Here is a 15817-nt window from a genome sequence, read left to right as displayed (position 1 = left end):
AGGTGGGGGGGGGGAGCCAGGTTATACAGAAGTTTTGTAACAAAGGGCAGGTAGTCTGAACATCAAAAGATTATTGTTAATTAAAGAAACCAGATATGTCAAGTTTGGGAATTTAGCGCTTTTCTCTGTATGGGAAGATGCAAGGGTCTGGGCTCACTGGAATCATTCCTTTGAGATGCACCTCAGCTATCTGGGGCCAGTATCCTGTGTTTTCACATCCTGAGTTTCCTCAGGGCTCACCTAGGGAGTGGCTGCAGTCTGATAGCAGCTAGACAGCAGGTAGGCAGGTGTCCTTTTGCTTCCTGAGTTCCCTCAGAGTTCACCAACTCACCATCTGGTGGTGGCTGCAATCGCTGATGACTGTGACAGCCCTTCTTTACCGATGTGACAGGCAATATTCCATTTATCATCAGGCTTTCACACATGGTGTGTCTTAGCTTTGCTTCCACTTAGTCGTTTCATTTTGGGAAAAACCCTTCATATCCATCCTCAGCCTGAGTCCCATTTGTGAAATGGGAATAACACTACAACACTTGCTGAGCTAGGAGAGTTAGGGAAACGGTGACCAAAAAGAGCTTTGTAGAAGGTGGAGGTTGTTCTTTTCTAGTTTGCTTCATCCTCCACTCATATCTGCCTCATTCCCCTCCTTCCTTTGCAAACTTCTCTGCCACCACCACTACCACCCTTAAATTTTCTGCTCAAAACTGCACACGAAGCCATCCGGCATAATCTGCACTGGAGACTGTGGCCTCTTCTCTGAAGTCTTTGATAAATGGAATATTTAAACAAAGGCTGTCACAGTCATCAGCGATTGCAGCCACCACCAGACGGTGAGCTGGTGAACCCTGAGGGAACTCAGGAAGAAAAAGGACACCTGCCTACCTGCTGTCTAGCGGCTATCAGACTGCAGCCACTCCCTACAGTGAGCCCTGAGGAAACTCAGGATGTGAAAACACAGGATACTGGCCCCAGATAGCTGAGGTGCATCTCAAAGGAATGATTCCAGTGAGCCCAGACCCTTGCATCTTCTCATACAGAGAAAAGCGCTAAATTCCTAAACTTGACATATCTGGTTTTCTTTAATTAACAATAATCTTTTGATGTTCAGACTACCTGCCCTTGGTTCTAAAACTCCTATATATACTGGCTTGCCCCCTTTCCTCCTGGCAGCAGTTCTCTCAGGGGTACTTGAGATGATGCCTCCCGGGCTTGAAGTCCTAAAAATTCCTGCCGAATAAAACATAAATCTCAACTTTTAGGTTGTGCATAGTTTTTTAGTCAGCACTCACATGGGAGAGATTAATTCCAATTTACAACACATATAAAGATCGATAAACACTAGGAAGCTGTGAAAGCAGTTGTTAGGGTGGTGAGACTGTGGGGCGATGAGAAAAATGTAAATTGCGTTGATATTGTCTTTTTAAAAAGAATTCCGCCAGTGCAGGGTACTGTGTTGAAATGAAACCAAACGCCTTTTCCAGCTGCAATCTCCCCGTGAAGGAAAGACTTATCCAACAGGCTGGAGGTTAGTGAAGTCTCCAGGATGCACCCCAGACCCTGGGAGCCACGTTCTCCGACTCAAAATAATGAGTCACTGCTGATTTAGATGCATGTCTCCGCTCTCTAAACAGCGTCCCCTTCCGGGCGCCGACCATGGACCACCCATCCTCTCCCATAGGTAACTAGCACCGCCTACTGGCTGTCAGCCTCTAGGATGCTTGGCTCCGCCCCTGAGCGGAACGCGCATGCTTCCCAATTGCTCTCCGCCCCCGCCTTCGAGCTTCTCGCGACAGCCGCCCAGCGGAGACTGAATCTCGCGATAAAGGTTTATTGTCTCGCGGGACCGCGGCTGGCAGACGGGCTCTTGGGCGGCTCTGGCCGGGGAAGACGAGTCGCATGTGTCGTTTCAGCTGGCGGTAGTGGCGGGCGCGGAGGCGGCGGAGGCTGTACGACCGCCTGGGTAATGACCCCTCGTGCCTCTCACGCTTCCAGGAAGCTCGTAGAGAGCGTGGGAGAAGCTGAGGTGCTCCCCGGCGGAAGGGGGCCGGGCCGGGCGTCTCCACACACCCGCCCACATGGGCCGCTCTGGTGGCCCCGGGGTTGCCCCTTCGCCTCAGGTCGCGCCCTCACACCTGGCTGCCCTTGTCGTCCCCTCATTGCTTTTCCATTCTGCCCCTTCCTGGTTCTTTTGCCCTCATTTTCTCTCCTCAGACTCTGGTCTCCCCGCCCCCTCCCACTCCCTTTCCCTTCCGTGACTCTAACGCGTCCCTCCCTTGGCCTCTAGCCCACCCCACACCCAGCCCTCCGGGCACCTCCGGCGACCCACCCCTTCTTCGTAGGCTTTTCCAGCCTCTTCAGCTGCTTTGTGGCCTTCCCCTGTTGCTGCAGTTTGTTGCATCCTTTACAGATCATCCCCCAGACCTTTTGCCCTGTCCCTACCGAGTTCACCCTCCCCATCTTTTTCCCCATTGCTTCCTCTTCCACTAGTGCCCTCCTCCCCCTAGTTGTCATGGTCCATTTGCTGTGAGTCTCACTGTTGTCACTTGCTTCCCTGTAGACCTGGAAAATGGTGTGCCCAGAATTACTCATATTTTATGAATCCTAATGCAGCTTGTATCTCTCATGCAGCAAAGAATTGAAACAGATTCGGGGTGTGGGGATTTCTAGCAGGAGGAGGCCGGACTACACCTGAACACTGCTTCTCTGGGCGTCTTGGTCCAAAATAGTGAAGATGTGTTATTTTCCTTGCTTACAGGTTTTGAAATGGCTGCTGACATTTCTGAATCCGGTGGGCATGATTGCAAAGGAGACCCGAGGAGCAATACCAAGTTAGATGCAGATTACCCACTTCGAGTCCTTTACTGCGGAGGCAAGTGTTGGAAGGCAGAAAATGGCTTTTACTCACTGTATTTTTATGCATTGTGGTAAATGGTTTCACATTTGGTCCTAGTAGTTTTTTCATCTTTGTCACTTGGTGAATCTTTAATTGGGAGTTGGGGAAGAGGAGGCATGGATTAACAGACCTTTCCCAACCTGTGTGACTTGTGTCTTGTTACTTGGCCTGGAGAAGTTTACAGTCCCCTTGGAATAGAGATGTGTAAATAGATTATTCCAGCCTAATGTTACTTGCTAGTCTGGCTATTAAAGGTGGGCTTCTTGGAAGATATTGAATCTTAAGGGATGAGAAGGATTGGTTGAGGGAGTGGGGAAAGGCAGCCCGGATGAAGTGAACAGCTGTGCAAGAAAAAGCTTGTCTGCGGAGAAATGAGCCGCTTTTTATTAGTATAGTGTGTAGTATAGGAATGGTGTCAATAATGAGTGGAAGATTTTGAGGTTGGAGCGATGGGTAGTAGGACAGTCTTGGAAAAGTGTTCTTGGTTTGATTAATAAAATGTAAATCAAGAGTTTTTTCCGTTTGAGTGCTTTTTCTCATTTTCAATCCAGAAATATTTGTGAATTGGAAATACTCTAATTTTACTAGCATCTTGGAAAGGTTTAGAAAAATCTGAAGACATAAGACAGTAAAGTAAAAGGGCAAGTAAATATTTTTTTTAGTAAATATTTTTGGCCACTTACTGTGTGCCTAGCGGAGTTTTAGATGCTGGGGACTGAATAATGAATAAGTCAGGAAAGGTCTTTGTGCTCAGGGGCCTTACAGTCTGTGAGTGTGATAGGGATTTCTTCTGGAATTTAAGTTCTTGCAGTACTTACAGGAGAGGTGATGTCACTGAGTTAAAAAATTGTATCGACTCATCGTTTATTGACTACCTTTGATGATAAAATAAAAGGAGTGTAAAGTATCCCAGAGAGTAGGCAGGGGAACTTTTTGTAGGGTTGACTGAGATTTGTTAATGATGTTCGTCTTACTTGGTTATATTGTTTGCCTTTGGAGTCACGGGCCAGGGTTTGCATCCTTACCTTGGGCATTACCAGCTGCTCCTGCTTAATTTTAGCTGTGTGACCTTGGGCAAGTTACCTGATTTCACTAAGGGTTAGAGGTCTGTTTCTTAAGGTCTGAAGGAAAGTGATGATTACATCTGAAGTCAGCCGATCCCTATAAAGCTGGTTCAGCAACTAACATAAGAACATAATACAGTAAAGTGTTGTTATTACTGTCATTAGGGACGTAGACTAGTTTAGTCTATTCCTCCTTGTTTGCCAGATACAGTTAGGAGCTATTGTTCTTTGTATCCTAATTCACCAAATCTAAGACTCCATATGTTGTAAGATGCACCGTTATTTTAGGTTCCACTAAGAAAGAAGAAATTGTTAGATTGACATGCCATAATTACGGAATGCATCCCTATAAAAATGAAAAAAATTAGAATTAATGAAATACAGTATATGAAAGCCATCCTGTTCACGTGCTTATGTCACTCCTCAGATGGCTTTGAACAACTGCACTAAGTATGCCGTCCACCCCAGTGATACTTTGTGTTGACCAGAGGTACCTAACCTTTTTGAGAAAAGTTTATTTTTATTTCCCTCCCTAGTTTGTATTGATATTCCAGGCACTAGGTTGGAGACAGGATTACCTTTTGCTCAGAGTTTAAGGTCTATTTGTAGGAGAAGCACTTAGGGAATGTTAAATGCTAAATTCAGTGGTACTGACCATAGCTATGAATTAGGGTTTCAGGAAAGGGAGGGATCTTTGTTCAGAGGGAAGCTGGGAAAGCAAAGTGAGGAAGTGAGAAGCCTTAGGTAATGGGCAGAATTTGCAAGGAAAGGTGGATGAATTCATAAGAAAAATATGGGGGCATGGTTTTATATGGTATCTTCATATTAAAGATCGAGGGAAAAGATAGGGGGTAGAGGGAAAAGAAGGGGCTGATTGGAGCAGAATGCTGGTTGAAGTATAGTGAGAAACAAGGGTAAGCAGGATGGGGTCATTTCCGGGGAGATATATGTCTGCAGGGTTGAGACTTCAGAGTCTGAATTCAGTCTGAGTTTGAATCCTGGCTTAGCCATTTACTCACTGGTGACCTTGGTCAGTTCCCTCATCCATAAAATGGATAACAGCCTACTTCAGAGGGCTGTTGAGAAGAATAAATGAAATATTACTCCCAAAGGCTCCATCTCCTAATATCATCACATTGGGCATTAGGATTTCAACATGTGAATTTTGAGGGGACACAAACATTCAGACCATAGCAGAAGGTCTCATGGATGATGTGGCTTTGTTCATCATATCTCATCATGTCAGCAGATACATAATGTCAGGTTGTTCCACTGTTAGTGATGTGAAGCTGGTGACTGCTCGGTCTTTTCCTTGAAAGGCTACAGTTTACAAATAGTAAATCATTTGTGGAGGGAAATAGTGTAAAAACAAATAATGTGGAATTTGGAATATTTGTCCAACTTTTTTCAACGTATTAGAATTTTGCTGAACCAAATATTATTTGAAATGGTGTACTAAGTGTTATGGTTTTAGTATTTGCTGTAATGGTATTTAAACCTATAATTATATCCTGAAAGTGTAGCTGAATATCTGTACCTACTAGTATTTGAACTTGAACTGTGAGGATTAGAGAGCTTCTGGTTAACCAGGAGAGCTTTAGTAGAGAGAACTCTAAACTGAAATAGAGATGGTAGATTCTAGTTTTCTGCCCTGTGCCACCTTTGGCCTTGGATAAGCTATTTAACCTTCTTCGGCTTCATCTGTAAAAGAGTGATGATGGGCTGGCACACAGCTGCACTGCTTTTATATGTTGTGTGGTCTAATTTAGTGGTTAAGAGCATGACCTTCAGAAACAGCAGGGTTCAAATCCTGTTCTAACCAGATACAAATGAGTTACTTGTTCTAAGTCTCACTTTTCTCATTCATAATACACGTATGGTAGTTCTTACCTTATAAGGTTGTGACGATTGAACGTAATAATATAAAGCATAGCAAAGTGCCTGGCATGTGCCCAATATATGGTAAGTGCTGTTACTATTAACAGTGTACCACCCCTCCTCTCCCTCACAAATCTCAAGGTGTTGTCACACTGAACTATTCCATTCCTCACCTTAAAAATAAAAATAAAATAAGCAGTTGACCCAGTAATAGAGTTTTAGTTAAAATTGGGAAACCCTTTGAGTTTTTCTAGTCCTTTAGCCTTTGCAGGCTATACAGTGACAGGATTGAACCAACCTTCCTTCTAAGGAAGGAAATTCACAGTGTCATGGTCTTATGTAGCATAATACGAAAAAAGAAAGCGAAAAGTATATTGCAAAGAAATGGTAGCAAAAGTGCTACTGAAGTCTGTGAATGTGTTAATATGAATAAAAAGTAGCAGCTGTTTTGGTGAAGTTATCAAAAGAAATAACCAGCTCCATTCAACCTTTGTTGTATGGGGAGTTGTTCCCATCCTAGCTTAGTTTCAGACCCGTTGAGGTTATTGTGGTAAAACCTTAAGACATGCCAGATAGTATAGTTTGATGTTCTACCAACTGAAGGAGACATTGTTCTTTAGATCAAAAAAAAAAAAATTAAGATAATATCTCTATTAATCATGTGCCACTTACCTCAAAAAAAAAAAAGTGCATGACAGGGTAGTATTTGAAACGTGGTACAGGAAAGTTATAGGAAAAAACAAATGAAGCATTTTGTCAGATTAAAAATAAAAGTTGTTATGAGCCGTGTGTGTGTATGTATACATGTGTACGGGTGTACTTATTTATTTATTTATTTACATTTTCAAATCTTTTTTTCTCTCCATCCCCAGTCTGTTCGTTACCAACAGAGGTAAGTCCTTCTAAAATTCTTTTTTTCTTTTTTAACTTCTGCATTTGAGGTCATTGATTGTACAGCTAGCTTGGGAACTTCTTACTTTTCATTATTTGATGGCAGAGTTTCAACCTTGTTTTTTTTTTTTGTTTTTTTTTTTGAGTTTCAACCTTTTATAGGGAACTTTGGTTTAGAATAAATTTATGGTCCTACAAATTTTTCTTTAGACTTTGAGTTATATGTGTGTGTCTTTTGCACTTGGCTATACATAGTTTGGATTTTTGCGTGGAACTCATGAATAGTCAGCTCATAAAACAAGAGTAACCTTAAAGCCAAAATTTAACATCCAAACAGAGAAGAGAAAGCATAAATTATGTGTAAGACTTTCTGTTGACAAGCTTCTAAGTCAGGCTCTGGGGGCAGGTCATGAAAATGAGACACCTATGTGTCCAAAGAAAGAAAAACACCTGCTTGTTTTTGTCTGTTTCCTCCTTTTTCTAATGGCCTTTCTGTTTGTTGGAGAGGAAATAAATTGCTGCAGTGAGGAGGTGTCTTTTAATTTTTAATTTCTTATGGGACATTTCCTGGTTGAATACAGATTTCCTGTGGATAAGATGTCAGGTGGGAGTAGTTGGTTTTATGATTCTATATATAGCAAGCACAGGGAATGATTTTTAATTAAAATGATTAAAAATGTACTGTTGTGACTCAGTTTCTTCTTTTTCCCCCTCCAGTACTGTGAATATATGCCTGATGTTGCTAAATGTAGACAATGGTTAGAGAAGAATTTTCCGAATGAGTTTGCAAAACTTACTGTAGGTATGAACATTTTTTCCCTCTTTCATCAAAGCCTATATACCTGAAACAAATGCAGCATGCATTTGTTTAGTAGGATATTACAGAATTATATCTATCTATGTCTGTTAACTTTAAAACTGTTTTAAGTTCTTGGGTTAAAATTCCTTACATAAAATCACGGACTGTGGGACTTCTCTGGTGGTGCAGTGGTTAAGAATTCACCTCCCAATGCAGGAGACTCGGGTTTGATCCCTGGTCAGGGAACTAGATCTCACATGCATGCTGCAACTAAGAGTTCGCATGCCACAATCAAGGAGCCCGTCGGCCACAACTAAGGAGCCCACCGGCCCCAACTAAGACCCATCACAACCAAAAAAAAAAAAAAAAAATCACAGACTGCTTCATGTGTCTTATCTCAGAGACAGGATAGGTCAAAGTATTAACTTTCTTATATAAAGAAGAGTAAATGATTTAGGGGCATATATTTTCTTTCATTCACTTAACAAATTCTTTTTTTTTTAATTTATTTTTATTTTTGGCTGCATTGGGTCTTTGCTGCGCACAGGCTTTCTCTAGTTGTAGTGAGCAGGGCTACTCTTCGTTGTGGCTCATGGCCTTCTCATTGCGGTGGCTTCTCTTGTTGCGGAGCACGGGTTCTAGGTGCGCGGACTTCAGTAGTTGTGGCACACGGGCTCAGTAGTTGTGGCTCACTGGCTCTAGAGTGCAGGCTCAGTAGTTGTGGCACACAGGCTTAGCTGCTCCTCAGCATGTGGGATCTTTCTGGACCAGGGCTCGAAGCCGTGTCCCCTGCATTAGCAGGCGGATTCTTAACCATTGCCACCAGGGAAGTCCAACAAATTACTTCTTGTAAGCATACTATATGCTATACACTCTTATTGGATGCTGAGAATAAAGCAGTAAACAAAAGACCTACTCTTTGGAAATTATATTCTAGAGGGAGAGACAAAATAAGTAAAACAAGACAAATGAAATAAGTACATTAAATTAGGATAAGCAGGGAATGGAGAGATAAGAATTGTTGGGGAGGGAATTTGAAATTTTAGGTGGTAGCCCTGAAAGATTTTGCTGAAAAGATGACATTTGAACAAAGACCTAAAATAAGTGAGGGAGAGAGTCCTTTGGATATCTGGGAGAACAACATTCCAAGCAGATGGTGCAGCCAGTGCAAAGGCCCTGAGGCAAACACTTACCACTTACAGCATATTTAAAAAACAGGAAGGAGGCCTTTGTTTCTGAAAGGGGAGAAGGGTGGGAGATGAAGTGGGAGAAGTAGTGAAGGACCATGGCTTAAACGGCAGGTCTCAGCTTTCACTCGGAGTGAGATGAGCTATTGGAGCAGTTTGAGCAGAAGAGTGATATGGTCTGACTTCTGTTTCAGCAGTGTCTCTGGCTGCTATGTTACGAATAGACTGAAGAGAGGCTTAGGCAGCAAAGCAGGGAGACCAAATGGGTGTCTCCTGCACTAATCTGGTCAGGATGATGAATAGAATGGTAGCAGTGGAGATGTGAAAAGTGGTCAGATTCTAGATACGTTTTGAAGGTAGAGCTGACAGGGTCTCCTGATGTGTTGAATGTGGGATGTGAGAAAAAGGGGCAGCTAAATTTTTGACCGAAGCAACAAGAAGAATGAAGTTGCTGTTGCCAGAGGTAAGGAAACTGCAGAGGAACAGATTTCCTCAATTAGCTAAAATTCACGGCCTCTCTTACAAGATGGTTAAAAATGAAGGCAGTAGCAGGGAGAAGGGAAATCCTGGGCTGGAAACAGTCCTGTCACGTATACCCAGTGTTATCCCACTATTTGCTGCTTTGATTTTCAGATAGTTTGCATGAGACACAGCCCCCTGATTCAACATAGTCACTGTCCGTGATTGGATAAGAACCCTCAAATCTGATGTAACAGTCTACATGGTGGGCCCTGAACATGACCTGCCTAGGACATATCTTCATATTCAGGACCAGACTTCCTGTTAACAGAACTAGTATGCTTAGATGCTAAATATTCCTGTGGAGTCTTAAGTGTTCTATGCTCCTTTAATGTGGCTTAAAAAATTGTGATCCTCACATATCAAAGACTTTGTTTTGTCTTCTATCACCATATACTTATCATAATGACTTCAGAATTAGGCTTGATAGGAATCTAGCAGTATAATCGCTTGCTTTATAAATGTTACCCTCATTTGTTGGTAAAATACCTTATATGTGTTTGAGGTTCCTCAAGGGTAATTTTTTAACATAATGAAGTGATGTTAATGCTTTTGGATTTTGTTTTTACATCTAGAAAATTCACCCAAACAAGAAGCTGGAATTAGTGAGGGTCAAGGAACAGCAGGGGAAGAGGAAGAGAAGAAAAAACAAAAGAGAGGTGAGACCTGAATCCATGATTTGATTTACACAAACATACCCGCCCTCTGCTTGAAGAAATAAGAAGTGAAAGCATTCCCGAAGTGAAACATTCCCAAAGTGAAGAACATCTACCTGTTACTGTAATTCTGTGTGAATACCACACAGAGGGATACAGGATCATGTTCTCAGGGTGACTGGATTTCGTATGAATCGGGCTTTATCAGTAAATTGGATCTAAGAAAATATGCTTCATTTGCCATATATATACATAAAAAGCATCCAGCCAGCTTGTTTATGACTTAAAAACTTTGTTACCTTATTAAAAGACCTGTTGTGTATTCTATTTAATTAGAGTGAGGACACTTAAAAAGGATTTTGTTCTCTCATTACTTCTGTCAGCTCAGTTGAATTTTTCTTTTTACAGCAGTTAGGCATACCTGTTTACCCCTCCTCCTTCTCAAATGAATTCCTCGTGCCCTGGATCGTGTCCCCACCTGTTTCTTCTTCCTGAATTAATTCTCCCCTGTGACTAAAATTAGCTTATAAATATATTTTAGGACTTTGCATTAAAAAAAAAAATTCCCCCAAGAGCTCATATCTTTCTTTGCCCTATTCTCCTCCCCCTTCCCTTCTTAGCCAGACTTCCTTAATAAGACTAGACTTACTATCCCCCTTTCAGTTCGGCCATTGAGTCTTTGCTCCTCAGTCCATCCTAACCTGACTTTCATGCCACTGAAACTCCTCTGACAAGGGTCACGACTGGCTAGGTGACTGCCCAGTGGTAAGAGCATCTCACCTGAGCCCTCCCTGCTTGAAGTGTTGTGCTTCCTCCCTCGTTCTCCTTTCACTGCTCCTCAGCCTTCTGTGCAGACTTCTCTTCTCCCTTGTGTCCCTTAAAACTTCGTGTTTCCCAGGATTCTGTCCTGGGCCCACTTGCCTTCTCGTTCTGCCTGTCCTCCCTGGATGATTCCTCCACATCCTTCTGCCACCGCTCTACGCTTACAGTACCCACATTTATGTCTCTAGTCCTGGCCCACGGCTCTACGCTAGAAATGCGCATATGGTCTCACAGGTGCTTCAAACAGCACTTCCAAAGTAAACTTACTAAGTCCCAAATCTGCATCTTCTGTTTTCTTCACTTTGGTTATTAACGGCACGGTTTGTCCAGTCATCTGAGCCAGAAACCTGAGACCCGTCTTAGATTCTTTCTTTTTGACCCTCTTAATCAGTTCTAAATTCTGTCATTTCTTCTCCTTCCTCTGTTTATCCTGTGCCTAGTGGCCATTACTGTTGCCACTGCTTTATTCAGATTTTGATTAAATTCTGCCTGAACTAATGTAGGAGCCTCATCAGTGGCCTCTCTCCCATTGCTCTTCACAGACCCACCGTCCGCACTGCATGGTGATCTTGACAAAACATAAATCAGTAATTTCACTCCTGCATAGTCAGTTGTTCACTGGCTTCTCTTTGCAATATAAAATGACAGAGCTTGTGCTATTCCTTAAATTGCTGGTATATAATCTTTGCTTTTCTGGCTCCCTTTCTTACATATCCATACGCTTCCTTCATCAACACAAGTGTATTTGCGGCCAGTTAAGCCGACTGTGCTCTTTTCCCCGTTGGGGCCAGGTGTGCAGTGGTTGCAACCAGTAGCCTCCCTGGTAGTGTATGCAGCCTGTTGGCTGTATGGGTTGCCCTAAGGGATCTTGGAGACAGCCCTTTCCAATGGACATTCACGTCTGGCATGCTGTCCCCAGTCTAGGCTCCAGGTGGATACGCGTGGTGCCTTTGGAAAGTCTCAGGGCACAGTGGCCAGGGTCCACTTTGGCCACATTGGCCAAGTGATGTCCATCCGCACCAAGTTGCAGAACAAGGAGTATGTGATTGAGGCCCTATGCAGGGCCAAGTTCAAGTTCACTGGCTGCCAGAAGATCCACGTCTCCAAGAATTGGGGATTTACTAAGTTTAATGTGGGTGAATTTGAAAACATGGTGGCAGAAAACCGGCCCATCCTGGATGGCTGTGGGGGGTCAAATAGATGCCTAGTCGTGGCCCCTGGACAGATGGCGGGCCCTGCGTTCCTGAGCGCCATTGTCCCCTCCTCACGCCCACCAGTAAATCCCACTTTCCTGTCACACACACACACACGACGACAAGTGTAGTTCTCAGATATATGCCCTTTCTTGTCTCTGTACTTGTTTCCCTTTCCTGGAATATCCTTTTTATATCTGCCCAGCCCTTCTCCCTTCAAATGGACCATTTCTTATTCTGCAAACACTTAGATGCCTCTTCCTCTAGGAAACTTGTCCTGTCCTCTGGAAGCAGAGTTAGCCATTCTCTGCAAAGCTTGTGGTAGTGCCATATTCGTGGATCCTGTTACAGTATATATCAGGTTGCTGTACTTATTTAACTTTTTGTTAACCTGCACTAGACTGAGAGACCCTGGAGGGCAGTGACTATGTTCTTCTTCTGTTCATCTTTGTGTCCTCAGCCCTTAGTGCAGTGCATGGCACATACTACTTAATAACTATGGATTGAATGAATACTCATGCATGTGTTTATTAATTTTGTATTAGAAAAAGACACTTTAGAAATTAGTATTTCATACCTTTTGAAAATTAATAAATTTAGAGACAGTATTCTCTATTTATGATAAGAACAGAACAACTAATCCTGAGCTCTTTCTTAATAAATAAAGGTGGAAGGGGTCAAATAAAACAAAAAAAGAAGACTGTACCACAAAAGGTTACGATAGCCAAAATTCCCAGAGCAAAGAAGAAATATGTAACAAGAGTGTGTGGCCTTGCAACTTTTGGTGAGTCCAAGCTTAAGTATGTTTAAAATGTGTGAACTACATTCATTCATTTCATTCTCTCTTTTTAATCTAGTATTATGAAAATTTTACAGCTCTGTTTTTTGCTAAGAAGATACAAGATGAGATTTTGCATTTCTAACTATAGGATCTAAATCAAATTTTGAAGCAACTTAAAAATCTTTTGCACAGGGGACTGGTTTAACTTCTTCCTTTCCAGAATTTCTGTTTGGGCTCGTTTTATGTAGAATGAGGAGGGCTGGATAGGTTTCCCTGTGAAGTCTACCAGCACTGCTCCTTGTTCCCTGCAGTCCCGGTAGCCAAATGGTTGCAAAATGACCTGTCCCTTCTGGGATGACAGCAGAGGGTGAGGGAAGGTGGTTAGTGGCAGAATGTCCTGCTTCAGAGCCCCTTCAGTTCCTGGAAGACTTGACTGAATAGTGAAACCACGGTGATTAGGTTCCTTCATTTGACAACATGGAATGAAAAACAGTTACTAGACCACGTCATAAATATTAGGCTTGTTTCTCTGCTGTAAATTTTTCTTCTGTAAAAAGGGGTAACCAAAAGAACTTCATATACTTGGAAGTGTATATGTAATGTTGGAATTAATGTGTTCCTGGATTTATTTTGGTCTTACTGTATGAGTTAGGAATAGTGTGGATGATCTTATTTTTATGTACTGAGGCTTTATTTGACCTTAAAAATATAAGTTGAATTGTTAAGATGACTGCCTATGGGTAATTTGTAATTATTGTTCTGAAAGGAACATGAAATCCATTAACACAATCTGTTCTATGAATTTAGAATGCAGATTAAATTTCAAGATGGAAAAATATCTTTGACATATGATTCCAATTATAGTCTTGCTATTTCTTTTTTTAAAATAACAGAAATCGATCTTAAAGAAGCACAAAGGTTTTTTGCTCAGAAATTCTCCTGTGGTGCCTCAGTAACAGGGGAGGATGAAATCATCATTCAGGGAGACTTTACAGATGACATAATTGATGTCATTCAGGAAAAATGGCCAGAAGTGAGTATTTGGAACATATGCATCTATAGAAATAAGTTATTAAAGCAAGTTCCTTCTGTGTTAGTTGATAACCACAACTCATGAAATGTAATTTTTATTTTACAGGTGGATGATGATAGCATTGAAGATCTTGGAGAAGTGAAGAAGTGATTTTGAAAAGTTGTCTGTATTTAAAGATCTGAACTGATTGTTGATATGGCCAAAGGGAGAGAGGCCTTTTAAAATATATATATATATATATATATATATATATATATATATATTTATCCTACAGTAAAACTGTAGCCTACCCTCACCCTTGGCATTTTCACTGTTCTGTACAGGGCTGCTTGTTTTTTTTGTTGTTGTTGCCAAAGTCTGATAAACAAGAGAGACTGTCATGCTTATGCATGAAATAGAATTTAGTCAAATAAAAAATTTTGGTCATTTGGTACTGACTTTTCTCTTTCTTTTTAACTTTTTATTTTTGGAAAAATTAGACTTTCTGTGGAAAGCTTTTCTGTTGATTATTTTTAAATAATCATGATTTTATCAAATCATGATTTTTTTTTTTTGGTTGTTAAGCTGAGTGATACTTTGAAGAATTTGAATTTGGCTTCATCACCAGTAATTGTCTCCTTGCTTCTTTGGTGTGATAGTTTTGAGATGCTTGAGCATCTTATGGATCTGTGGTTGAATTTGCTTCATTGTCACCAACCAAGTTCACTTTGTGGGCCTATTAACATATTGTTGGTAACAGTTGATGAAGCTATTCTGGAGATTATCTGGTAAAGTATATTAAAAGCCTTAAAACCATCTGCACTGTTTGACCCACTTCTTGACATTATCCTAAAGATATAATGTCTTGCTTAAAACTATGGATGAAGGTGTTCATCAAAGTGCTACTCATAAAAAAATTGCAAATGATAAAGATGAACAATTGGGAAATGGTTAAATGATGGTGTGTCATATGGTAGAATATTTGCATATATTTTAAGATATTTTCTAAGAATACTTGGAAAGGTGTTTGATAGTGTTAAGTAGGAGGTCAGACCCCCAAATCCATTTTATACATTATTTTCATCATTGTTTTGGGTGGAGAGGCATCCAGAGAGGCGGAGTTCTTTTTCTGGCTATAAATTTATGTAAAATTCTCCTAACCATTTGAAAATAATATACACCATTGCTCAATATAGTCTGGGAAATAGCAGTTAAAATGTGTTTTTCTTACAAGAGAAACAGTGACAGTGAATCTTAATGAGTACATTAAATGAATTTAAAATCTGTTTTAATAAAGGTCTTATGTCAGGTGCTACAAACTAAAAAGAAGACTCATGGTATTTTAAATTGCTATAGACACCTTTAAGAAACTTAGAACCCATTGTTTATTGCCATGCAAATTGCAATCTTAAATGAATTAGTGGGTTTTTAAATAGTTGAAGTCTTAGAATGTATAATAAAGATGTAAATTAAGAAAATGAAATTCTGCATTAACTGTGAATTTAGCTAAATAAAATTATCTGATGAAGCAAATTTAGCCATCAAAACCATTTGGTATGTGGTTATGTGTGTATTCTTTTGGTGCTGGAAGATGTCTTTGTGCTTGTATCAACACGTGTGACTTCATGTAAAGATTCCTAATGTTCACAGTTCTTGGCAAATGCAGTTTCAGTCCATATATAGCCAGCAGTGGATGGTACTGCAGGAAAATGCAGGATTAAAATTGTCCTTGTGTATAATATGTGTGAATCTTTTTCTTTGACCTGAAATTTAAAATGCAAGAGTTTAATCTCTGATTAAAATGTGTAGTTCAGGGGGTGTTCCGTGGTGGTCCACTGGTTAGGGTTTGGCGCTTTCATTGCTGTGCCCCGGGTTCAATCCTTTGTCGGGGAACTAAGATCCCACAAGCTGCATGACGTGGCCAAAAAATATATAATATATATACATATATATTCAAGGATTGAGTTTAATTCATACATTCTGTGTATGTATTATGTAAATGCTTTTACAATCTAGTATTTTTAGCAAAAGAATACTAACCTTTAAATAGCCTTATCATAATATGTAAGAGATTTGCAAAGATTAAGCTGGCAACTTCAAATATAAAGTTTTTTAAAAAAAT

At 40.9% G+C, this 15817-nt stretch overlaps 1 protein-coding gene across 1 annotated transcript; it reads left to right on the top strand.

The window, feature by feature from the left end:
• The first annotated feature begins 1824 nt into the window (after positions 1–1824).
• Positions 1825–14153, top strand: DENR (density regulated re-initiation and release factor). Its single transcript, XM_082640072.1, has 8 exons — positions 1825–1960; positions 2756–2869; positions 6708–6727; positions 7444–7528; positions 9807–9890; positions 12570–12686; positions 13577–13716; positions 13822–14153. Exons 2-8 carry the CDS (start codon positions 2764–2766, stop codon positions 13864–13866), a joined length of 597 nt encoding a protein of 198 aa, XP_082496198.1. The 5' UTR covers positions 1825–1960; positions 2756–2763; the 3' UTR covers positions 13867–14153.
• The last annotated feature ends 1664 nt before the right edge of the window (positions 14154–15817 follow it).

This window comes from Mesoplodon mirus (genome assembly GCF_964341445.2).
Source record: "Mesoplodon mirus genome assembly, chromosome: 13".
NCBI classification, from domain to species: domain Eukaryota; kingdom Metazoa; phylum Chordata; class Mammalia; order Artiodactyla; family Ziphiidae; genus Mesoplodon; species Mesoplodon mirus.
Note: the sequence above shows the minus strand (reverse complement) of the source record. Positions and strands in the feature narration are given on the sequence as shown.

What these genes read in the sequence shown, in the direction of transcription:
- DENR (XM_082640072.1), top strand. Translation starts at nt 2,764, where the DNA reads ATGGCTGCTGACATTTCTGAATCCGGTGGGCATGATTGCAAAGGAGAC. An exon ending in TCGAGTCCTTTACTGCGGAG is followed by an intron (nt 2,870 to 6,707) that starts GCAAGTGTTGGA and finishes CTCCATCCCCAG; the next exon opens with TCTGTTCGTTACCAACAGAG. An exon ending in TCTGTTCGTTACCAACAGAG is followed by an intron (nt 6,728 to 7,443) that starts GTAAGTCCTTCT and finishes TTCCCCCTCCAG; the next exon opens with TACTGTGAATATATGCCTGA.